Consider the following 27,977-nt stretch of genomic DNA (forward strand, 5'->3'; position numbering starts at 1 on the left):
GGAAAGTAGGAACTGTGGCCTTGTGTAGCCTGTTTTAGCCGGATACGTGATAACGTGATACATTTGTAAGTCTCGAAACTGCTCAAAATTATTTGGCTATTATGTGTGCCTGAGTCATATATATTGTCCGTGTTTTTGAAGATATCAGAAAAATTAAAGAAAAATTATGGAATAAAAATTTTCAAACAAAATCATTTTGCGGAATCTAACCTATGAAATACACGCGCCACTGTACGCGGTGAATCATTATCATCGATATCTGAGCTACAATCTTTGTGTTATTGCAAATTCTCGCAGTATTGCAATGCCGGCCGGCTTACCTCTTTCTTTTTTTGCTGCGCAATTTTATTTAAACGAATTTTAGTACATCTAAACATCCTTTTTTCGGATAATATCTCTAATATTTTCTCTGTTTTATATCGAATCTTTTGTTTACTGTTTTTAACATTTTGAGGTTGTGTCTGTATGATACAACACGTTTATAATAATGTTTATTGTCAGTGATGAGGTTTTGCTTTGAAGCCAACCAACAGAACGTTTTCTTTAAATGACTTACATATCTACAAATTATGAAAACTTTCAACATCGATTATCTTGCACTATATCTTTTCGCGTGTAATTTAACCTTTATGTTGCATTTCAATTGAGTACAAACTACGTTAAATAGAACTCATATTAAAATGTCATGTTAAAATTTTAATGCAAGCATTTTTAATAAAACTTTTTATTGTCCTTTTATAGAAATGTGCTATAAAATGATTAATTTTATTTATTGTAGCATATGATTTTTTATACATGTTCCATATGTACATATGCTCAAAATTATAAAATTTTTTTGTTGTCTATTGAAATTGCAATAAAGAAACCGATGAAAGAAAGAAAAAGAAAGAGAGATTTTCAAATTTTAGACTTTTAAATATACACTATTATTTACAGATCTATAATGGCAAATACAGAATCACTTGCAGAAGTAACAGATGTTGTACAAATTCTACGACAATGGGAAGAAGAGCATAACTCGTCAACCTATGATCCCATTCCTGTTCTTCAAAGATTAGCAGATATAATAGAACTTGAGACAGAAAATTATATGAAGATGGATCCAGATCCATTCGATGAAAGACATCCATCACGTACTGATCCAGAATGTAATTTTGGACATATATTGAAGGTTTTATTTAGGAAGGATAACTTTATGACAAAGGTAATTATGTACATATAGAATTTTATATACTACTTTTTGTTTACTTGCTATAATAAAATTTAATAGTATACATTACAATACAATTTTTTAATATGTATATTACATTTATTTTTTTTAATGCAATTATTATAACAGTACTCTTAAGTATAACAATATTTAGTAAATTTTGCATTTATTGTAATTGCAAATATATAATGTAAGATTTTGTACAGTATTTTCCATTATAATGTTTAATTATATAGTTTGCAAACCATAAGTTAATCTCTTGAAATCTAATTTTAATGAAAGAGCATGTTAAAAACATTCTTTTTTTTTATTTAATTCAAAGACACTTAGCAAGTAATTTATCTAAAATATTAATTTTTTAAGATGTATATTGCATACATCTGTACCCTGATTCTATTCGGTATAGTTATATTGTTGCTTAGCTTTTCTACTATAGGTGTATTTGCTTTTGCGCTCATAGCTCATATTGTAAGAATCATTTGTTCTTGTTTAATATTTAATTGACAACAAAGATGAAATGATGCTTACAGCATATGAGGGTGAAAAGCGAATACACTCTATAATTTACCTATAATATCTGTGTAACAACAATATGATTATATCAACATTGTCGTCAAAATTTACGGAATCAGAGGTATTGGTTTTAGATGTTGTTGATAGAACTAAATAATTTAACAGATGTCTTCCAATTTGATGTATATTGCAATGTATATAGGGTTTGAAAGGGTTGAATTAGACCGCTATATGAACAACCAAGTAGAGAAATCTCAAAAGGAGGCTGAATCTTAATTTCTAATAATATTTTTCTGTAAATTTTAAATATATTTTCCAGTATATTTGACTATAAACAATACATTGATTATTGTCAGATTTAAAACAATTATAAATTGAAGCTGGAACAGTAATATCAAATTAAATTGAATGTCAGTTTAATTTATTACATATATATGTATGTTTTATATATATATGTGTGTTCATTTTAGTAAACATATAAAGTAAAATATATCACTATGTTTCTGTAATAAGATAATCATATAGTTATAAGTTAAACAGAATTTGCTTAAGGGGATGCTGAAATGACGATCAAATTTTGACAGAATTGCCTATTTATTGATTGAAACATGACTTACACATGATTTACAATATAGACATACAATTTACAAAGTACTACATGGTACTACATACTATTATATTAATATTATATGTGCACATGCATAGATCTTTTTACATATTAATTTTTCTCATTGATTTTTACACCTAATTCTAAAAACTCTACGTTATTTCTTCATATAATCCACAAGTCAGACTACTCTCATTTTGTAAGTACAAGCTATAAAACTTTAAATAACGCAAATTTTGTCACGAGTTCAGAGATCTAAATGCTAAAAACTAATAAATGTTGAAAACAAAGATCTTAATTAAAAAATTTTTTTTGTTTTTTATATAGAATCGACTGGTTTGATACATTTGTATACATTTTTTATTATTTTATTTATTAATTTTAATCCTTGTCTTGTGGCTTAGGATGGTTTCCAGTCTACATTTGTTCTACATTTGTTAATTTAATAAACATCATATACATATAAATTGATACATTAGTACATATTTAATTATGGAAAAAATTTGTTAATTTGTAAAAGCAATAAGATAAATAGGGTATAATAAGAAAATTGCGTTTTGTGAGCAATAACAGATAAATTTAGCATTGCCTTAATAACACTTTTCTATACTTTGTTTGAAATTATAATTTCATATTGTATGAATCTTTTAATAATAATACAATATACTTATTTTCAGTTAATAAATGATTATTTGAGAGATACATATTGGACTCGCTCAGGAATAACTGGGAGAGATGTCAGGAAATTAAATATTGCTGCCTGTCGTCTTATGTTAGACATACTTCCAGGATTAGAAACTTCAGCAGTATTTCAGCCAGATATGGAAGGTCTTATACACAGATTATTTTCTTGGGCAGAAAAAAGCATTGAACCATTACAGAGTTATTCGACCGGTCTTTTGGCCGCTGCTATGGAAGTGCAAGATATAGCTACGGGATTTAGAGATCAAAATGCTAAAATGGTACCATTAATGTTGCAACGATTACATAAGTTGCAGCAGAAAGCACACGAAGACCGTCAGCAAAAAATGCATGAGGATCATCAGAAAAATATTAGGCCATTTGCTCATTTTGGACAAGATAAAAATAGTGTTGATTATATTGATAAAGATATTTCCGAAAAACGTAAAATACGAGAGAAATGGCAGAAAAATGGAATTATGAAAAATCAAGATTCACCTTCTTCCGATGATAATGATTCAATGCACAATTTCAGTGATATGCCAGCTATAAAAAGAAAAAAAAACAATTCTGGTTGTGAAACGCCTGTAATAAATAATGAACTCTATCCCAAGATTATGTCCCCACCTCTGTCCATCCCAAAAACCGTGAACAATCATGTTAATTTGCAAGTAACACCATCCAAACAAAGTGGTTTACAGTCCACGAGGATATTAAATGTACCAGTATCCGCTAGATGCAATTTGCAAAAGTTACCCAGTCTGTCTCAAAATTCTAATATACATTTGACACTGTTGGAAGGAAATTCAAATTCTTCCTGGGCTGAGATGGAATCATATGTCATTGGTAATGTTCAAATGTATCCTCCTACTCTTGCGACTCGGCAGATGCTAATTTTACGGTACTTGACACCAATGGGAGAGTATCAAGAGTTCCTTGGTCATGTATTTGAACATAATGCTCTGGACTTAATACTGAAATATATAAACGTGCGAGAAACTAAGGATAGCAGACTTGCTTTTGAGGCTCTTAAATATCTTGCATCTTTGTTATGTCACAAAAAATTCTCAATCGAATTCCTAAATGTGGGCGGTTTGCAAAGACTATTAGATGTGCCGAGACCGAGTGTTGCAGCAACAGGTGTATCGATATGCCTCTATTATTTGGCGTACTGCGAGGATGCTATGGAACGAGTGTGTCTGTTACCGAAACACATAATATCTGACCTCGTGACTTATGCATTATGGTTATTAGAACGTAGTCATGATTCTGGACGATGTCACGCGACAATGTTCTTTGGATTTTCTTTTCCGTTCAAAGTTATATTGGAAGAGTTTGATGCACAGGACGGCTTGAGAAAGTTGTTTAATGTAGTAAGGAAACATCAATGTTTATGGTCACTATACAAAATCAAAATAACTTAAAATCTGTTTAATTCAATATTTGTATATTTTACTTATAAAACATGGAAAATAGAATTTTTTTATTACAAAGAATAGATTACTTATTAATGTCATATAAATTAAAATTATTCCTTATGATAAAATATAATTAAATTCTGTATAGATATCTACTTTGCCAATTTTAAATATTGAAGAAGAACCAACTATAAATGATGATGAAGAATGTGCATCACGGCAAATTGTACGACACGTAGCTGTTGCTTTGAAGAGATACATGGAAGCGCATTTGCATTTAAAAGCAGAACAATTACAACGTGCGGAAAATGTTAGAGTTGAACGTGATACATGGCAACCATCGTTACCACCTTATAAGGTAAGTGTAAATAATTCTGCAGTTAAAGAAATTTTTTCTCATCAGAGTAATAAAAAATATGAGTAATTTTTTCTAAATTTTAAAAAGAAAAACGAAAAGGCCTTGCAGCTAAAATTTTTTTGTTTATATTTTATTAATATTTATTGCGGTAAATTTGATCTATACTTCATAGTTTTGAAGCAACAAATTTAAAAATGTTCTTACCCTTTTTGAACATAATTACCATTCGCATTGAATATCTATAAAAAAATACAAAAAAAATTATTAAAAATTCTCATTTTTATATTTTATAATTTTATAAATTGCATTAAAAATTCAATCTTTAAAAAATTGTGTTGATAGTATTTATAATATTGATTGATTCATAATTGAAATGTCTATTTTGTATTTTGACAGAGTTTGAAACTATAAGATAATTTGTTCTAGAAGTATCATGGAATTTAAGAAATATATTTTATGTTGTACATAATTTCGTACACACAATGTTTTCCCACAACATTTCATTATTGTTCGTTCATATAGACATCTTTTTGATATATGAGAAAATAATTTTTTTTTTAATTTCTTTACTTTTTATTTATATTTTTTTTTAGATCTGTTCAGAATGTTTGATTCTCAAGTGCTTGTAACTCTTTAGATATTGTCGAAACATTTTAAGAACTTATTTTTATTTTATTTTATTTTACCATTCGATTATACAAAATATGATAAAATAGCAAAACAAAAAAATCCCTTTAACAGTTCTTTCGTTTAAATTACGTTTAACTATTTAATTAAGGGAATCCTAAAGTGAAGCCCGAATTCTGACGAAGTCACCAGAGATCGCTGTTTTTTCAGCGCATCGACATGTCTTTGTATACTACCACACCAATATCTCACACAACCTATGATACACGCAGTCATACGCTCATACTAATTTTTGTATAATGAATTTGTCGCGATAAAGCGCCTAAGTCTAATTCTAAGAACTCGACGTTATTTGTTCGTGCAAACTACATGTTTGTGGATTACTATTTCGTAAATACAAGGTTGCAAAACTTTCATACAAGCAAATGTCACGACTTGACAGCTTGAGATGCCATGTTACACTAAGAAATGGTAAAAAATATATCAATTTCGAAATTTTTGGTCGTTCTTAGCATAAACTCTACTTTACAGACACGTATTAATGCATATACTTTAATCCTGGAAAAGGATTTTTGAATCTGTGAAAGAGAAAAAAGTTCTTATTATATAAAAATTACACGATTTAGTCGGTAATACAGACGGTTTTTTAGGATCCCATTAAGTAATTTTATTCTGAAATATGACACATTTGCACGCAAAATTATTTGCATATAAAATTATTCGAATTAATTTTGTTGACTATCATATATAAATCAATTATATTATATATTTTAACATTTTTTACATATTAGATGTGTATACGTATATATATTTTTTAACCGTGTTTATTTTGTAGGCATGCAAATTTAGCAGCGAAGAAGTTCAGGCAAAAGTGGAAATTCTTCAAGAATTAATGTCAGTTAGAGCAGTATGGCCACCAGTAGAAGAACTTCATCGTTTAGGTGGTATCACATTGCTTTTGCAAATCATAGCTTTTGCTCGCGAATGGAATTATAGTGGACGGTAAGTGGGTTAAGTGGATAGTAAAATACCACGTGTCTACATACTAACAAAAATTCATCAAATTTTTAATTTGGTATTTTAATCCTTTCGCAACGGTAACATCGGCTGCCATTATATTATTGCTACATAGCAGCTACATTGCTCGCTGTATAGGGATGCTATCGTTATACAGGAGTACAAATTGCGTGCTGTACAGTGCATGGAGGAAGGGTTTTGTAAATAACCCAGGAAAATTAATTTTTTTTTTGCGCTTTGGAGGTAAAATTGCCATAAAAGATTTGTTTGCGAAAAGTTCGACATAACGTATTATACGATATACTAAAAGTCCTAGCCAGTGAACCTGGAAAACTTACCAGCTTCAAAAAACTAATTAAAAATGCGGTTTTTCAAAAATTTCTTAGAAAATTTTCATTTTATCGAAATAAAGGTTAAGATTAAAAAGAAAGTTAATAATATTATGAATAATTTCGTTTTTTTTTTTAAAGGTACGATCAATACTTTCCATAATAGAATTTTTTAAAGAATGTTGTATTTTGGTCATTTCGTGAATGAAGCGATTGTTCACACTTTTTTCGTAAATATTTCGAATCTGACTTCTTTTACGTACAAAATATTTCCTATGAAAATTGAAGGTTACTGAATTTCTTACAATAATTTTTTATTCGTTCTTGTACGACCAATAGTTTCCAAGATATGATTTTAAGAATGTTTCCTTTTATTTTTGAACAAAACTTTTTTTTAAGTTTTATGTAAATATCTCGGATTCGTTTATTCTTACGTAAAAAATATTTATTATCAAAAAGTATTTATTATCAAATCGAAAGATTTGTTAATTCCCTATAAAATAATTTTTTATTGAACCTCATTAGGATGAATAGTTATCGAGATATAAATAAATCTTAAATTGTAAATTTTTTCAAAAATACAGTGTGTTTTTAGATATTTTGGCAGCTAAATAAAAATGGGACACTGTATATCAAAGTATGAATAAATAAAAAAAATTGTTTTAATTATTTAACAATAAAATTTAGTATGATACATATACAAAATAGGGATATATGCTCAGACTAACATTGCAAAGTCGGATATCCATATATAAAATATATCCGCACAAAAATATTGACGGATGACTACAATATACAGCGAGTGACGCGCGTCTGGTGATTATGCTTAGTATGTATCGATCGCCTACGTTAAGTGATTGTTGTTCATTGAAAGCGAAGGATTAAAATCTCATATTTTATACATAATTTTATTAAAAATTTTTCAATTCCGCAATACAATTTGGTATTCACAACAGTCATGGCATACACGAAGCATCTTCCATTTGATTAAATACATACTTGTGTACGTCGTATCATGGACTGTTTCAAAGATTCCCGTGTAATTGCGAATGGTGTCACAAGCATTAAAGATGCGTTGGAGTAGTATATCTTCATTGGGACTTTGTAAATTAAAGACATTAAATGTTCTCACAGATAAAAATCCATAGGATTAGGTCGGGGAATCGTAGGGAATCGTCATACATAATACTTGAATATTTTGAACTATATCTCAGTAACAGTTATCAATTAATCCATCATTTCCAGCTTCTTTCTCCTAAGAAAACCTATAACTTTCGTATAAAACTTTTTCTTGTATCTCTCTTAGTGTCTGAGATATTCGCCTGGGGCGATTAAAACGCTCCACCTTATATGTTCATATGAACGGTTTTCATGTTTTGATGTGGAGAGCTTGGTTCCGAAATTTGTTACCTTATTGTAGATACACCCTGTATATATAATGCGTGCGTACGTGCGTATACAGAATATCTGGTAACTATTGACAAAGCATTCATATGCAGATAAAATAGTCTAAATTAAGTCGGAAAGTCCTAAACAATTTTTGAATTTTTGTAATAGTGATTAATTTTTAAAGATTGCTGAATAAGCACGATTCATCTGACCGTATCAACAAATGCTTGTCCATCGGTTGTAATCGCTAGGCGGAAAGTTGTTTTCTTTTACCGCAGTGCGTAACTATTACCGCTTGTAATAAACAAACCCTGCGCCTAGCGGCCATTTAGTCGGTGATCTTTAGAAATTAATATCTTGTTAATTATTGTGAAAATTGCAAAATGAGGACTTTAATTTAGTTTAGTCCGCTTTATCTGCACATGAGTGCTTTGTCAAAACTTATCTGAACTTAACTCTGTGTACACACACACTCACGCACGTACGCGCACACACGCACATGCAAACACACATGCACGCGCACGTGAAATGTGCCATCGTTAATGAGAGTTAGAACGAATTAAATTAAATCGAAAAGTCCTGTATCATGTTGCAGTTATTGCAAAAATTAACGAGATATTAATTTCTAAAGATCACCGAATAAGTGTATCCATCCAGTTTACTGCCAAATATAAGCACGCGGCATAATACAACTGTCCAGCGCGGGGACGATGTTTTCTTTTGCTACTCATGCATTGCTAAGGCCGCTTGTAGCGAACAATTTCGCGCGCGCTTAGCAACCTATGATGGTGGGCGTCCTATCTCACCGGGTTCTGCATTTGACGGTAGGCCGTACCACTCAGTAACTTTAGAATTGTTTGTTTAAATATTACGAAAATTACAAAATGGTACAGGATTTTTCGATTCAGTTTAGATCAGATCCGCTCTACCTATCCATGGACGGTGTTAATATCAAACACCCTGTGTACCCACCCTATATACCCACAAATACAAATAGGGAAAAATAAGGCCAATATAAAAAATATAAAATAGTTGCACAAGGTGTCCCAAACTTTTTGACGTATCGTTTGTGGACTAAACTGAGTCAAAAAGTCCTCTATTATTTTGCAATTTTCGCAATAATTAATGAGACATTAATTTCTAAAGATTGCCAAATAAGCGAGTAAAAGTATAATAAAGTACAGTATTGTTATAATATATTAATTCTTAGCGGCGATGTGTCATGTTACGTGTTTACCGATAAAATTAAATTCGGATTTTATTTGCATTTTTGAATATGTATTAATTCGACTTTTGCCGTTGATGAGGATTTAGTTAAGTCGGAACGTTCCGTACGATATATTTGTATAAGATATATTATTAAAATAAGAGTATCTCTCTCATCACTTTTGCTCGTATATTGGCCTTATTTCTCCTCTCTTATTAATGTTTATATTGACCTTATTTCCCCTTATTAATGTTATTTACAATACGAGCTACGTCATTACTTTACATACAAATACAAGTTGTTAAGAATTTTAGAATTTATAAATAATTAATATTTTTATAGGGTACATACTACTTCTAGTGCAGAAACGGTTAGATCATGTTTGGATGTTGTCGCAATTTGTTCTGTTGTACCAAAAGTTATGTTGCTGCTATGTGAAAGAGTTGATATGCCAGACATGTCAATGACAATGGCGATTAATCTTTTGCTAGCTGCAGCTGAATGTGAAATTATTGCAGATGCTGATGTACAAAGAGCAGCACTTAGAGCTGTAATCAATTGTGTATGTGCTCCCATAAACAGAGTACGTTTTTTAATATAAATTATTTTTCAATAAGTATATGCATGCGTGCGTACGTGCGTGCTTTTATATGTAAAATTATTAGAAAAAACATGTAAAAAAAATCATATATTTCTATTTTAAAAAATAGCGATAATCTTTATATAATTTTGAAAGATTTATCGTATAATCTGTGAAAGGGGACAAATAAATTACACAGTTCAACACTTTTTTGAGACTTGAATAAACGAAGCGTTTTTCAATGGATTTTTATTCACTAAAAATGAATCTGGTCCCGGAATTGGCCTAATGCGTCAGGTTTTCGAAAAAAAATTGAGATTAAATATGTCAAAATTAGCGTTTTTCGCTTTATTTACCATTTTTATGTGGCTAAAGTAAATTTTTTTTTATTTTATTTACGCCACTTTAAAGTGCTATCTTTTATTTATAAAATAAACTTATATTTATTACGGTACGATTTTTTTCATATGCATAATTAGTATATTATAAATCATTAAATAATCATTGAATAAATAATAATTAGTAATTATTAAAAACGAGACTTTTTTTTACACCAATTAATTTTTCTCATTATTCTGTGCAAAAAAGTGGTTACCAAAAACTGAAAAGGTTTACGAGATATTTTCAGAGTTGGGAAGCATTATTTTTCCGTTCCTTTTTATAATAAACGATTAATTGATAATGACGTTGCAATTTTTTATAACTAAATGCTAAGACCGTGCTAAGGTTGAAAAAGTCGACTTTACCAACCTTGGCACAACTTTAGCGTTTAGTTACAAAAAAAATTGAACATCATTGATTTTTTTTATAACTGTATTTTAATATTTTTTTTTAATACAGAATATACGAATCGTATATTTTATTTTAATAAATAGGCAATGAACTTTTAAAAAAATTTTTTTTTAAATTAATTTTACCATTATTTGTCCCCCTCCAGATTGTGCAACTTTTGTCTAAAAAGTTTTCGTCTGAAACTTATGGATTTTGAGATATTTGAGTGAATAAATTAAAATGATTCACTCTGACAAGGAGAGGCTCAGATGTTCGGAATTTAGAAAAATCCGAAACTTATTACGTGAAGTTTATCACCCAGACTTTATTTTGCCCAAACAGTAAGACGCGCTTCTCAGTCAATGTCGAGAAAATCGACTTTGAAAAATTCCGAGCGAAGTATATCACGGTCATCTTTATTTCCAGGTCGCGGCACCTGATATGGCAACGTTGCATCAGTTGATAATAGCCGATTATATTTGTATTAAACCTTAATACAAAAAGAAAAACGTGTTTAATGTTTACCCGTTCTCGTTGTATTGGATTTTATTTCTCATATGTTTCCGTTACGTTATAAATGAAATGTGCGTTTTTTAAATAAATGATTTATATTGAATATCCGTTGAGTACTATAAACTTGATTGATTTTACATAGAAATAACATAAATATTAAAATGAAAGAAAAAAGAAAAAAAGTACCGAACCAGAGTAGAAAATCGAACCAGCGATCCAGCGATTACTAGGCAAAAGCAGTACCCGTTATGCCATGGGACTCGTTGATACCTGCTTAATGTTCAGTGTACATATCCCGCTCGGAATTTTTCAAAGTCTATTTTCTCGACATTGGCTGAAAAGCGCGTCTTACTGCTTAGCCAAAATAATGTCTGAGTGATACACTTCACGTACCATAAGTTTCTAATTTTTCTAAATTCCGAACGTCTGAGCCCCTCCTTGTGAGTACAATACATATACATAGGATACCTACATATATATGTATATATTTTTTAAGATATCTTAATGACATTTGACTTTTTAAGGTCGGAGGAAATGTAGCTAGATATTCTATAACGGGATCTACTAAGAAAAAAGCAAATATTCACAATAGCGAAGAATTGATACAAAAAGTATGGGAAAGCGTTAGATCAAATAATGGAATAATGGTATGTGTTATCATATGTTAATTATTTGGATATAATTTATATAAAATTGTTTTTTAACAGGTATTACTGCAATTAATGATGGTAAAAACACCTATCACTGATGCCGATAGTATACGAGCGTTAGCATGTCGCGCATTAGCTGGACTAGCACGTAGTGAGAAAGTTAGACAGATTATTAGCAAGTTACCAATGTTTACAAATGGGCAAATTCAGTCACTTATGAAAGATCCTATTTTACAAGAGAAACGGCAAGAACATGTTACTTTCCAAAAGTATGCTCTTGAATTAATGGAAAGGGTATCTGGTAAAGCAAAACCAACAGGTGCAGAATATGAAATTTCCTTAGTCAGTTTACATAGGGTAAGCTCCTATTAATTTGCATACATAATTACACATATTTCAAACACTTTTTATCAATTATGAATTCTTTGATAATTTTGAAGTATTGTTGAATTTATTTAGCATGAAAGAAACTAGCATTTATCTCTTCTACATATTTTTTTATCTTTTCTTACAATTATATAATATTTTCACATAAAATAATTTTTTATATTATAGGCTAATGTTGTAGCACAGACGAGAATACAATATAATGAACAACAACTTAATCAATTAATATATCAGCATCTTATGTCAAAAGGTTTAACTGAAACGGCTAGTGTATTACACAGAGAAGCAAGTTTGGAATCATCTACAATTATGAGAGCTACAACAACATATCAACCTTTTACATACCGAAATCCTGCAAGTGCAACTGTAAGCTGAAACTATTGAGATCTTAATAAGATCTTCTAAAATCTTTTAGATAAAAAATGTATTTTTTATTTATTATACGCACGCGCGCGCGTACATACAAACACATACAAACACACACATACACACACATGCACGTACACTATATACACCGGGTGTTCAAAATAATTACAAAGTTTTATCTTGGAAACAAAATATTTTAGAGAAAAACGTTTTATACAAAAGTTTTGTGACATGAGATGGTGGCATTAGTTTGACATTGGGTGGCTTTATCAAAATTCGATGATAATGATATGTCTGCTAAAGTTGCACACGCAAGTTGGACGCGATCGGCTAGTAGAACTGAAGATCAAACAGTTTCAAAAAACATGGTTTCGAAAAAACGTATTTCAAATTTTTCATACCGATTTCATGAAAATAATGTTACTTACAGTTAATCTGCCAGTCCAGGATCTCTTTCTTCTTCTCAAGAAAGTCCTGCAGTGCAGATTTTTTTCCCTAGCTTGTTCTCGAGTTTTTTCATAGGCGTCACTCGACTTTCGCTCCGAACGGTTAATCTGGTTTCTTTTTCGGCAGTATACTGATTTCTTTTGAATCTCTATTTGCCGTGAGTCCCGAAATTTGGATTTCCTCTCTTTTCTTTTCTATCCATTTTCATTATTATTCGATCGATATTGCGTCCAGCTGTACATGTAGATACTTTTGCTACGCGCTTGCTTCCGCTCTGTTCAACACTCTCTCGAAGCAACACTGAAATTTATTTACTAAACAAAACATAAATAGATTTCTCCTAGAACTCTCCTAAAGGTGTGTCCTAGAAGGATCCTAAATAACTTGCAACGCTACAGAACTATTGTTCGATGTCGTACGATAATAGCCAAACGGCCCTAATTCGATACCTGTGCATTGTTCGCTTTGAGGCGCTATAACTTCTTCAATTTTATAAATATGACAAATTCCTTCTATAGACACAATTTCAATGACGTAATTTAAGAAAGAAAAAAATCGATTTTTTAAACTTCTACATTAGAACATCTCCTTAATGCTTGAAAACATTTTTTGTAGAATCAAAGAAAATTTTTTTAGTTATTTATTACATGAGGAATGAAAGCAATAATTATTTTGTTAATTTCTCATATTTTAAACAATACGATATGGAAGAAGGTCAAGAGTCGATACTCAGTTGAGATTCTTATTATTTAAGACTGTCTTAATTACAGTTAAGATGTTGTAAACTAATTATAATACGATCGTAAACATCTTAAAACGTTACTTATGAATACTATCTAAAGACTAATAGCGAATTTGATTGGGCGCACTGGTGCACATTAAAGCCGTCATATACAAAATAAAGTAAAGGTATGTTTATACATAAACACAGAAATCGATTAAATCCTGAAATATTCAATACATTTTATTAGGTAAATTATGTATTTTATAATTCGAAATATTTGCATTTCACTTTTATACTCAAATTAAATCAGTGTACAATGACTTTAATATGCACCAGTGCGCACTAGTTCTTCGAATTCGCCATAAGTATGCGAATTAAAAGCGTTTATTTTAGTATAAAGTATCACGCATATGCAGTATATGCTTATACTCCATATGCAGGAATTAGAAGAAACACCCTGTATATACGTACAGTAGGGCATTTGAAGTGTTAGAAGTTATTATCCCTGAAAATATCCGTCAAATCAAAAATATGTTCAGACAGAAGTTATATAATTTCAAAGGAAACAAATAATGATAAAATTAAAATTTGTTTAAATCGATTTTTAAAATCGCATAGAGATCGCTTTCACTTTTTTAAATGGAATAATATGAATTTTTTACGCAATATGATTCCCTAACTATTCTGCATTCAAAAGTGTTCAGGCAGAAATATCGAAAAATTAATTGTTTACAAGATATTCTGGTACATTTTGACTTAAAATATAAAATATCGTAAACTATTCATTTTTTAATAACAATAATAAGCTTTATTGATTTGCCAAAATTTATAAATTTATACGCATGAAACGCGATATAGTTTCAGAATGGCACTGCAAAAAAAGGTGAGGCATCAGCCAAGTGTTGCCTAGACCTTGATGAAAGATTTATAACAGCATTTGCGCAACAATAAGTATCGAGCTTTGCCAATCAACAATGATAACGTTAACAATGATCATAAGTTAACAATGATACAATAATAACTATGATGAGAAACAAGAGTATGAAAATATAAAATGAAAATAATGTTAGGATAAGGCTGGGAAGAACGAACGAAGAATATCAGACTCGTATACACTAGAAAGAATTATTACTTTTATTTGAATACGAAAGTAAAAGGTTAACATGTAACATACACAGAGAAAGTAGCGTGGCAGTAAGAGACGCCATTACATTTATACGCGAGAAGATCAGAGTAGATAACATAAGAATTAAGTTGGGAGCACTACCCCCCTAGCATATCGCGCTACCTTAGTGTTAAGATGGTAAAGAAGGAGAAAACGAACTAAGGGCGCCAATTTGAATGATTTTCAACAAATAAAATCTACTGATATAATAAATTGCAGGGATGGGAAAGTTTGTACTTTGTAAAAGTAATTAATTACAGTTACAGTTTTTCTCTTTCAAAAAGTAATTAATTACCGTTACAACAGTTATTGACTCTGAAAAGTAATTCGTTACAGTTACAATTGCTGAAAAAGTAACTTAAGTTACTTTTTTCATCGGAATTTTTACTAGTAGTATCGACACCATTATGGCTGTATTCAGAAACGTTATCCAACTGCCTTCATGTATCATTTTACCCTTGTTTTTCACCTAATATTAAACAAGAATGATACACGGGGTCATCAGAGTAATGCAGCCTAGGACAATTAAAAAAAAGACTGGCTTACATTTACATGTTATACAATTTTATTCGAAAAGATTAAAAAATTGTATGGCAAAGACGTTTTTCGTTAAAGTAATATAAACACATATGAATATGAATATGAAATAGCACACATATACAATGTTTTTTGTAAAAAAAAATTCTTTTTATATTCGGCTAAAAGTTGCAAATAAATTCCAGCACTAATCCAAAATGGTCTACAACCGTTTACTGAGCGCTCTGGCATTTGATTGGCGGACTCCATTAGATCCAAAAATGTAGACCAAACAGGTACAAGAGTTCATTGAACGCTTTAATTAAATATCTTTCTTCTGATTAATCAAATGTTTCGAAGTATTTGTAGCGCCAAGTGGACACTACCGCACACTAAATTGACAAATAAGTTAAAATATATAAAATAACTATGAAAGTAACTATTAAATTAGTTACTAGTTACTTAAAAGATGTAACTAAGTTAAGTTATAATTACAGATGGAAAGAAGTAACGAAGTTAAGTTACAGTTACTGAAAAAAAGTAACTCTAACTGTAACTTCGTTACAAGTAACGAGTTACTTGCCATCCCTGATAAATTGGCGTTAAAAACGAGAAGCAATGTAGAAGAGAAGTAGATGATTTGAATGTAGAGTTAAAAGTAGAGGAACAAATATCATTGGGTAAGAGATTGAAGTATTTGACTGCCACGATATAAGAGGAGACAGTCTGAAATTTATTTGTACGATCAAAGAGGATAAGATAAAGATAATTGAAAACGTGTAGATAACGTTGAAGTAAAATGAAGTTTCTTATTGAGATGAAGACAATCACGTAGGTAAGAAAGGATATTTGAACACAAATATTACAGATGAAACAATACAAACGAAAAATGAAAGTCAACCAGATATTGGCTACGTTTACACTAAGAGACCCATACGTGGCCTGACCTATAATGCGATTCAAAATAGGTCTAGGTACCAATGATTTACACCATAAGCAAACTCTTTGAACTTTTCGAATACGATCTTTTAAGTATTTTTTGAACTTTTTTATTTACTACCAACGACATGACATATATCAATTTGAGATTAACAAATTATGGTAGGTCGACCTATTTCAGGTCAGGTCACAAACAATCGAAGTCTGACCTACAATCAGATCTGGTCATCTCTCAAGTGCTTACAGCGAAAGACCTAAATAATTTAGGTCGAATTTGGGGTATAGGCCGCGGCCTATACCTAAATTCACGGTGTAAACGTAGCCATTTAGCTAATTAGAAGCCTAAAACAAGTGTTAAATCATAAAATTTATGCAAAACAAAAGCATAAATTTTGAATGTGTTGTATCCGATTGTATACATACTAAAATTATGTATATACACGGTATCAACATACTCGAACAAGAAGTTGAGAGACGAGGAGTTTTTGTGAGGAGAGAGAATATAATAGACGGAGACGTGCATAGGCAGGCAGTCCTACATTTAATGATTATGTGTTATTAAAGAATCGGAAGGAATCGCCAACATATCTTAATATCTTTATGCGTGGTGTAATGAGATGAATCAATTGATGTAACGAAAACACATAGATGCTTATATAAAATAATACGTAGTTACATAGCTTGTAACATTTTAATTGTCCTACTCTGCGTACGTGCGTATGCGTGCATATTCTTTAATAATTATAAAATAATTAACAGTTGACACTTTTGTGTATAATATAATTATTACAAATATCAAAATGTTATTTTTTTTAGCCAAGAAATAGTTTTTCTCCAGGTGCCCCTGTTAATTTATATAATACAAACAGATGTACACAAAGAGAAACTACTTATCGAAACAATACTCCCACATCATCTCGATTTATATCCCATACGGGTGGATGCACTAGTTCATCATCTGGGAATAATAATATCCGATTAAAACTTGCAGATTGTTTGAATCAAAACGTTATTTCGAATAATGCAAATCAGCCGATTAAGTTACAAATTAATCAGAAGTAAGAGTTATACTTCCTTCAATACTTCATTTTCCTTTATTTATTTTCTTATTTGTCTTCACCAGTTTTTCTTTTCTTAAAATATTGGTTATGTTGTAGGAAATCAATGTCATCTGAAAGGCAACCTCTAATCATTCCAATGAATTATCAATCTATGATACAGTCCCAATCAACTAGCTGTAGATCTTTACAGAAACAGATTTTCAGAGATCCTGGAAGTGGTGGAGGACCTGGTGTAGCCACCTCTAATTTATCTGTTACTCTCGATTCTATTATTACAGAATACTTAACCAATCAACATGCTTTGTGTAAAAATCCTATGGTAACGTGTCCACAATTCAATCTTTTTGAGTAAGTAATATTTTTCTATTTATGAATAAAATAGTTGTATAGTATGAAAAATGCGATTATTTGTTTTATTCTGTTTATATATGTACTTTAATCAGTGATGCAGATTCAAATCGCTGCACCACCGAGCAATGCACATTAAGAGCGTCACGTAAATGAGGATAGAGCGAAAAACCAAAAGTTGGAAATTCGAATATGGAAGAAAAACTTGTGACAAACAAGAGTCTACAAACATTCTTGCAAAATTTCATTTCGATAAAATAATTTTTATCCTTACCGCCAGCTATATTTATATTTTCAGGAGTGTAGAGTAAGTATCATTCTATATCATTTTAATCACGCTAGTTGCTCCATAATTTTTTAAATTTTTGTAATGTTATCACTTATTTATTTATATTTTAAGAGTTGAAAAGTGTTTTTTAAATAAATTTATTACTTACCATGACGGCCATTTTAAATCGGCACACAGCAATTTTACAATTTTCAAACATTTGTGTTAATTATTAATTTATTCTAACTCTTGTTTTATTAATTTGATTTGGATAATAAAAATTCATTCTCTTAAGAATAATCTTTTTTTTTGCATTATTACAACTTTTCGCCTAAAATGATTAGTTTTTATGTTATATTGTTCTCCCCCCTCTTCTCTCTCTCTCTCTCTCTCTCTCTCTCTCTCTCTCTCTCCGATAGAAATTTTACTTTTTTCTCAATTTTTAATTCAAAATTTTATCAGGATGGGTACAAATCGCCCTAATCAATTTTTTTAATGTGAATAGTGGTATATTAGGGAATTACAAAGATGACAAAAAAATTTGTTTTGCCTTCCAGTTTTTCAACAGGCTTTTCAAGATAAGTAAAGTATAACATCTAATTCTTTAATAGCTATAACTAAAATGGAGAACATAGAACAAATATAGAATTTGTATCATTATATGTGCACTGATAAAAATTGATGAGATGATTTGCAGAATAAAAATATAGGTAAATATTCACAAAAGGTCAGCACCTTCAAAAATCAATGACCTTAACATATGTTGTAAGTGTAAAAATTTTGTAATGATGTAAAAGAAAGACCATATTTTAATTTAAAGAGAATGATTTTTTATTAATATTCAAATAGAATAAATAGAATAAGAGCTATATATATAATAATTAAAACAAAAACTGTAAAACTGCTATCGCTACCGATTTAAAATAATCGTCACGACCAAACATAAAGAGTAAAACTTTTTTTTTAATTGATTGTCAACTCTCTAAACATAAATAAATGAATGGTAACATTGGCAAAAATTTGAAAAATTTTGAAGTGACCAATCTAGTTAAAATAATATGGAATAACCCCTACTCTAAGCCCCTGAAAATAGAAATATTTGCGACCAAGGTAAAAATTATTTTATCGAAATAAAATTTTGCATGCATATTTCTAGATTCTTGCTACAAATTTTTCATATGCACTATATCCGAATTTTTTGCATTTTCTCATTTTACTCCAAGTACACATGAGCCCAATCATGATGCCAAAAATACAAGGTGTATCATTGCGCTTAATGGCGATATCAATACTGGAAATAACCAATCAAATTTTGCCCTCTATGCACTTTTCTGCGTATAATAGCGCTGGCATATTGGAATAGCCAATCAAATTTTAACCCAAAATTCACTCTTACTGCGCATCCTCGGGAATGATATACCTTGTTTTCTTATATCATGAGCCCAATAGCACCTCAGTTACTACCCACACTGCCACACGTGCGTGGCTCTCTCATAACGAATTCGATTGGAGACACTAATGCACACTAATGCATATTAAAGTCACAAATTGATGTAAAAATACATATAAGTATATATTAAACTGCGAAACCTTATTATCAGTACACTTTTGCCATGTTCCAAAATTTACTGCCAGTATTGAAAATCTATAGTTACATGCACTATAGATTTTTATTACTGGTAGTCAATTTTGAAATACAGCCTTTTTATTGTTGCTGCTTCATAAAAATGTATCAGGCGTTTTATCATTTGAAATATTTGTATTTAATTTCTTTATATTCAGTATACAACAATTTTAATAGGCACCAGTGCACACTAGTGTGTCCAATTGAATCCGCTATTAGGATGAATGTCTCCACCACTCATTGCTCGTTGGTACAGCAATTTCAAATTCGACATTTCTGACTTTCATTAATATTACAGACCACATAAATGTCCAGACCCATGTACAAAAAATTCTTCACCTACTAATGTAACAATGAGATTAGCCAGACGAGCATTAGGAATGGATGGTAGAAGATTAGATAGAAGACATATTTATAGCCGTTTTTGTCCTATAAAAACTTTTCGGCCTACTGATGTAGGAGGAATTTTTACTTGTTGTACTTTTTCGGTAAATTTTAATTCATTGTAAATTATTTTAGTTTTTGTATACTATTGTTTTGTATCTCTCTTTAATCATATTTTTGAATGCAGCCTTGCACACAATATCTCATTTTGGGCACTCAGACTGGAGACATCAAAATGTTCAATATCCATACAGGAATGGAAGAAGCAACTTATCAATGTCATGAATCGTATGTGTACCATATGGAATGTAATCAGCGTGGTAATCTTTTGTTGACCACCACCGCCTGGAGAAGTCCTATGTCAATACTCTGGGACATAGGAGCGTTCTTTGAAATGAAATTTCCCTTAGAAAATGAAGATTATGTTGAATTTAGCAAATTACAAGATAGAATAATTGGTACCCAAGGCGAGAGTGCGACGGTAAATATATGTGCTAATTCTATTAGCACATTTAACTGTACTTAACTACATCGCGTAATGAAAATACGCTAACTCTTAAATGACACTATTTTAATAGTTAAGTTATCAGTAGCGTCTTATATTTCATTTTCCAATTGCATTATATCTTAAAAGATCTTACTAAGACTATTTCACACACATATTTTCTATTATAGATATATGATATAGGAACCGGCAAATTATTAACAACTTTGACTCCGTCTATCTCAAATCAATATACTAAAAATCGAGCAACTTTTAGTATGAATGACGAATTAGTACTTAGCGATGGCATATTATGGGATGTTAATTCAGGCAAAGAAATTCACAAATTCGATAAATTAAATCAAATATTAAATGGAGTTTTTCATCCAAATGGGACTGAGGTTGTATCTAATACTGAAGTATGGGATTTGAGAACATTTCACTTACTTAAGACAGTTCCTACTCTTGATGAAATGGAAGTAATCTTCTCACCAGTCAACAATATTATATATGCCGTTGCATTAGACCAAGAGAATGAGAACGATTCTCATTACGCAACATCTTTCAAGACTCTAGATGCTTTAGATTATAGTAATATTGGTAAGAGGGAAATTTATTATTATAGTTTAAAAAACAAAAAATATGTTATTACAATTTAAGGGAATCCTAAACCGATTACTGAACTTGATCGAGGTCGATAATACAGACTTTTTTAATTCCAAATTCGATAATAGTGACATCTTTGATTCATTTCTTACATTACATTATACAACGAATCCCATTTTAATGTCCCACCTCAAATAACTTTTATTTTTTATCTTAAAAAAAAATTTTTCAAGACAAACGTTATATGGCTTTGAGGGGAGCATAAGATGGTGTCATTAGTTTGACCTTGAGTAGTTACTTGAAGAGCATTCGTTAAGATCAAGATCATTGGAAATTGTTTCTCTTATTTTCATTTTTACGTAAAAATGAATTTTTGGTGCAAAAATGGAAATAAGAGAAACAATCGAAAAAACTTAACGAATGTTAATCAGATCATGATCCTGAACAACATTTAAGAGGTTTTAGTCGTCGATCGGACATCTTGGATAATGCTAATTCCGGCGGTGCTGTAACTTGCAAGCCTTATAACTTGAAAAGTACTTAATGAAAATGAACTTAATTATAGTGTTTTGAAAAGCTCTCGAGATGATCCACAAGAATGTGCAATAAAAAATAGAGGGTTCCATTTAAGAAATTTAAGGTAATCTTCAAGCAACTACTCAAGGTCAAACCAATGACATCATCTTACGTCCCCCTCAAAGCCATACAACTATTGTCTGAAACATTTTTTTCTAAAATCAAAAATAAAAAAGTTATTTGGGGTGGGATATTAAAAAGTGGGATACCCTGTATATTGTTCTATCTTACTCAAACACATACATCTATCCTTATCTAACATATGCCAGCACCATCTATCACAAGACCGCGAAATTACTGCTACACAGAATTTCAGCTCTGTTGACATTCCCAGTCTTCGCAAAGCATCCGTATACATGTATTTTCCACTCGGTGAAAAAACTTTTCTTCTAGACTTTCAATCTTAGTTTTACAAACTAGGTATCGTTTGTTCTAGTAATATGACCTCAGCTACACGCTTATTTTTAAGATATGGACTCTAAAACTCTTATATTAAGCAAAATATATACCTGAAGTGAGCTGTACGAGTCAAAAATAAGTTTTTTAACTTTTTTTTTTTCAATTTTCTCTTGAAATCCAGTGCAGCTGAGGTCCTGTTTGTGCGTGTTTTAATTCTGTAATAACAATTTTTTAATCCGTAAATTCAATTCGGAAATTTTTCACCGAATGGAAATGATGGTAAAATAGGACGACTTTAGCATTCCTTTAAAAGATAAGTTTTATTTTATGAAATATGAATTTTACTTTTGCTATAAATAACTTTCAAGATTATGATCAATTTCATATATTAATATTTCAGCAACTTGTGATGTGAAAAGGGGAATTTATGGTCTTGCCTGCAACAAATTTGACACTCAAATTGCTATAGTAGAAAATATGGGTGAATTCTCTAGCATACAGGAATCATGTGTTAGATTATATGATGTGGGAAGACGAAGAGACGATGAGGATGAAGCTGATGAGGACGATGAAGAAGACGATCTTGATGCCAGTGATGATGATGCATCTGATAATGCAGACGGTAAAAATTAATATTATATTAATAAATAGATAAGATTTATTATTTCTCTCCTAATGGATTACAAGAACTTCCGTTTTCAATCTATCCGCATGCAATAAACAAAATTAACTATATATTTATTCATGGTATAAGAATATAAGGTATTTCATTACGCATAATGGCCGGCAGACTAAGGGACCGATACTGTAACTCTTAACGACAGTCGTTGATATCGTTGCGCAGGTATTATGTAAAGTAAAAAACGGCGTAACATCAACGACTGTCGTTAAAGAGTTACAGAATCGGCCCCTAAATCAGAATAACCAATCAAATGTTTGCTCTAAATTTACGGCAACGCTTTTGTTCCGTTGAGATCAATACAGCCAACGTTAATGACTGCACTGTAGTTTTGTATGTGTCTTATTAAGTATCAATCGTCAACACGCAAAGTTAGTTTACAACAATGTATTTCAAACGTAAAACACGTCACAATATGTCATCTCACACCAAGCAGTCAATCACACGCGTCGATTGGTCGCGGACTCGTTCCATGTGGTTAGATCTCGTCTAGGGGCACGAGGCCCTGAACCGACAATCGCGCATCCGAACTCGACACCCTGAACCATTCACTGTGGTGACGCTTGGGGATAGTCGTTTTTAATCCGCTTCTCGAAGGATCGGTACATAAAGGCGCTTCACGAGCACCCTGTTAAATTATCTTACTTAATTTCTCGTCTCAGTATTGCATTTGAACGCGCGTGGTACGTTCCGGATTGTGGTTGTCGCCGGACTGACTGGCTGACGATATCGATCATCGATTTTCCGCGCCCTAGGCCCTTTCCGTTTTTCGAAAATACCCGAAGCTTGTTTTTAACAACGACTTTTTGTTCATAGACACCGACGATCTCAGCGGCATCGACAAGAAACGGACACGTGTGCAGCGGAACCTTTCGCGACGCGACTGATTAGATCCGCGATACCTCGGCTTCTCGCTCAAAGACGCCGTGTTCTTCTTCGATTCCCGCTACGTTTGATTCTTGTCGGTGTGACTCTGAAGCGTATATACGTGTACATGTGAACCGATCCTTGCGCCTTTATTATATCTGTCCGCATTTTTCTTTGTATGTCGTGCACGACTTTTATGGCGCTCAATGCACACCAGCTTTGATTAGTCAAAGAGCAGCCGCCATGTTCAAGACTCAAGACGACTGCGCATCCTTAAAAATGGAATATCTTATATTTTTATACCATGTATTTACAAACGCACGCCGCCTACTTAATCCAATTCGCACGCCGCAACATATACGCATTCAATCTCATTCCAATATACTTACACGCAATATACTTACACGCTCTCTACTCCGATTGTAAAAATCATGGTGGAATTAATAAGATAAAACACACACATTGCACACAATGGCGACAGCAAATAATCAATTAAATGTTCTCCAATATGCACTTTGCTGCGTATAATAGCGCTGATTATACTGGAACAGCCAATAAAATGCCACCCAAATTCATACTGTGCTTGGGAATGTGTGCTTCACCTTATTAATTCCATCATGGTAAAAATCCAGCAATCTTATCAACACACACGCACAAACCAGCCATCCCTATCTCGACACGCGTGCGCGAGCGCAACACACGCCCACTAGTCACTCTGATCTATTTCTTTCTAGCTTTTACTAGCTTTGTTATAATATTATGTTATCGTAATATTTATCATTAATTTAAATACGAAGCGCCACTACGGTCTGAATGTTAAGATGTTGAACTATTATATATATTCACATTGAATAAATTAATTTCAGAAATTATAATTGCATGTCGATATGGTTGTCGGACTTTCAACGCAATATCAATCTTAAATATTAATAATCCCCCCAAATTTCCCAAAGGATCCCGCACAGAACATATGGAAAATTGGTCCCAGCTAATAATTTGGTTGAATTTGTAATATGTTGTAGTTCTGATTGTCCTGATCAAAAGTCTCCATGGGCACGAAGTAAAATAATGAACAGTTTTTGAGTTATTGTACATCAAACTCTGGAAAAACAGCGATTTTGACAGAGTTTGATGTACAATAACTCAAAAACTGTTCATTTTTTTTCTATTACTTATTGCGAAAAATATTGCCTCGGCCCGAATCTCTTGCATTCCGTGCGAGCGTCCTAAGCCTTTAGACCACTGAGACCGTCTCGATGGTCAAAAGGCTAACATCTTAACATTCAGACCGTAGTGGCGCTTCGCGTATTTAAAGTAATGTTTTTAACATAAACGATCTTATTTCTAATCTTATTATTATTTATCATTAAGATCTTTATATCTAAATATTATTATTATCATTAAGTTTAGATTACTTATCATTAATCATTAAATTAAACAAACTTACCTAAATGAAGTTCGATCTTCATTATGCTCCTGGTCTCGTCCGGATGGACATAACTTGTAGTAGTGCGCCTACGCACACTTTGACAACAATGTTTAAAGTACCGCCAAAAACTAAAGCAGATATTTGACACTTCCACTTCGCGCGCCGTGAACCTAGTCCTATTTGAATTCCGAGAGCATTGAGTGGGCGGCCATTTGCCAGTCCTTTGACTTAATATAGAAAGAATCTATGGATGCCTTTCAAATCACAAATGCTTCGTTTTCATATTGAAGAATTTTCAATAAGAAGTAACGGTGAGAGAGAAACTAATCCTCAGATGATTCTCGTAAAATAATTGTTCTCTACAAATATCTCTGAGGTACCAATCACAACGGTCACCTTTCGTTTAACAACATCGGTTCCTGAACTCTGATTGAGAGCGGTGAAGAATGGAGCTCCTGGACAGGCTCCTGGAGAATGGAGGCGCCTTTATCAAGAGCGATCGGTGCCGATATTGCGATGCACTGGCTCCTTTGAGGATCTATACCTCATGTTTAGATCACAGTCTAAAATGGGCATCATCGTTAAGCTGTAACGGGCCTCTTTCTGAATGGAATCTGGTGCTACAAGAATTCCAAAGAATATCATGTTCGAGCTTACCAGCTTGGATTTAAAAAATCCGAACGCTCGGTAAAATCACGGGAGGAGAAGCCATCTTCGACCCTACTCGACCGCTAGACGCTCAGCGATCTGTATTATGGGACAACAAGAAGAGGTCCTTATTTCGATTCCTAAAGAACGCTGGCACAGATGACTGAGAAAACAGCGAGCATTTGGCAGAAAAACCGTCGGTTATATCCTCTTTTTCCGCCCTCAGCGAAAGAGGCTGCGCCCACTCTACTCGACTACTGCCCGTTTCCATCTCCAGAAGATGTCGGTGTCCACTCTGCGGGAGGAGGAGCCACGCTCTACTCCACTTGACTGCTAATATGATCGGCAAGAGGAACTAGAGTGGGTATAAAGAAAGTGGCGCCAACAAATCAGTGATGCGAATTCCGGGCCGCTTGCAGTACGGTTACTAGCATGAAGAGGGCATAAAAAGGTACACTACGATAAGTTCATATCCGTGTACACTTGCGCATGCGTTATGTGTCCGTCTATGCTCTCTTCATGCTAGTAACCGTACTTGCAAACGGCCCGGAATTCGCATCACTGGCGCCAATGCATGTGCCTAATGCTGATTGGCTCCGCCATTAAGTGTCCTTACTATTAGTTAGAAAGAAGACAACGTTAAAGGAAGAAGTAGTTAAGACGAGGAATTGCGTCATATAGGTACCCAGATATAGGACACCAAATGGCGATTTCCGGCTAATTGGTGTCACTCTTTATACCCACTCTAAAGAGAAACGTATCTGGTACGCCGTCCTGGTCGCTACGTGCGACCGCCGGTTCTTCGATCGTATTAGCGGGAGGAGAAACCGCGTTCACTCCACTCGACCACAGATGAGAGCCGCTGGATTCTCGTATACCTGCGACATTTCCTCTACCAACGACCTAAAGGTCGCGGGAGCGTAGGCTGCTTCGGGTGGCTCGAGCGAATCAGAGCTCGCGAGCATTGTCAGGAAGATCCTTGAAACGGGTGGCCGACGGATCTCCCTCAATGAACATCGATCCCTTGAGGCGCGAGTGCGACAATGATCTGCATTCCTCGATCGATCTTGCGATCACTCATGCAAGTAAGAACTTGCGCATTTTCTACTTCTAGCGGTAATGAGACACCTCTCAATTTCACGAGCGCCTCAAGTATACACTTACGATAGTATTCATTTACGAAAAAGAAAAACTTTCAAAATTATACGAAAAACTGTCCGAAAAGGGAACACATTGTTGTCTCCACGATGAACAGAACAAACAATGGTTGCGTTCAGCAGAACGTTTATTTTGTAACTGTTGGAAGTTATCCTATTTCAGCAGAAAATCATGAACGGTTCAATCAAAACTTGTGTTCTGCTGAACACAGCCAATGAGATGACGTGAACCTGGCGGCGCGCAGAAGGACTAGGTTCACGGAGTGACGCGCGAAGCGGAAGCGCCAAACATCCGCTTTAACTTTTGGCGGTACACTTTAAACACTGTTATCGGAGCGTGCGCAGGCGCACTACTACAAGTTATATCCATCCGGACGAGACTTAAGGGAGCGTAATACTATATCTTAATATTTCTCCTCAAGTACTGTAAGTTTTTATGTATTTGTAAATTAAATTGTAATGTTCAAATATGAAACTAGAATTTATTTACATTCTGTGAAAATAGATGGTGATAATGCGGATGCTGGTGCAGAGGATGGCGATGATAACGATCAAAATGACAGAGAAAATAATGATGATGGCGAGGATGAGGACGGTGGAGATGGAGATGATTCTGGTGACGACAGTGCAGATTATGATCCTAATGTTGACATTCATGATCTATCCGATGATTTCTCTTTATCAGACATGGATGATCTAGAGATATTGTTTTCATGAATGCCATTAAGAAATACAATTTTGTTTGCGTGCGCAGGCAGAATTAACGACACATGTAAGCACGGACACACACATACTGCGTGCCTGCGTGCGTACGTGCGTATATACATATACATATACACATAAGTATTAAAAAGGAATTTTATTATGGTTATTAATTGAATATTCTAAATGTACCTATAATTACGACTAACTTTTCTATTGTAATTTGGATATTCTGTATTGGTTTTACACAGAAATGTCTGGGTATCAATCATAAAACTTTATCCCTAGGATGGAAAGTGAAAAGTGAAAATTTTAACCATTGGAGAAATTT

At 32.6% G+C, this 27,977-nt stretch overlaps 1 protein-coding gene across 1 annotated transcript; it reads left to right on the forward strand.

Annotated features, from left to right (window-relative positions):
- mahj (LisH and WD40 domain-containing protein mahjong) lies at positions 1–27,845 on the forward strand. Its single transcript, XM_018515959.1, has 16 exons — positions 1–65; positions 937–1,204; positions 3,008–4,384; positions 4,578–4,787; positions 6,250–6,416; positions 9,699–9,939; positions 11,745–11,867; positions 11,928–12,227; positions 12,426–12,623; positions 17,231–17,472; positions 17,572–17,823; positions 20,014–20,203; positions 20,287–20,580; positions 20,775–21,183; positions 22,565–22,786; positions 27,450–27,845. The coding sequence occupies exons 2-16, from the start codon at positions 944–946 to the stop codon at positions 27,659–27,661; spliced, it is 4,698 nt and encodes a 1,565-aa protein (XP_018371461.1). The 5' UTR covers positions 1–65; positions 937–943; the 3' UTR covers positions 27,662–27,845.
- Positions 27,846–27,977: the final 132 nt, after the last annotated feature.

This window comes from Trachymyrmex cornetzi, unplaced genomic scaffold, assembly GCF_001594075.2.
Source record: "Trachymyrmex cornetzi isolate Tcor2-1 unplaced genomic scaffold, Tcor1.1 scaffold607, whole genome shotgun sequence".
Classification (NCBI taxonomy): domain Eukaryota; kingdom Metazoa; phylum Arthropoda; class Insecta; order Hymenoptera; family Formicidae; genus Trachymyrmex; species Trachymyrmex cornetzi.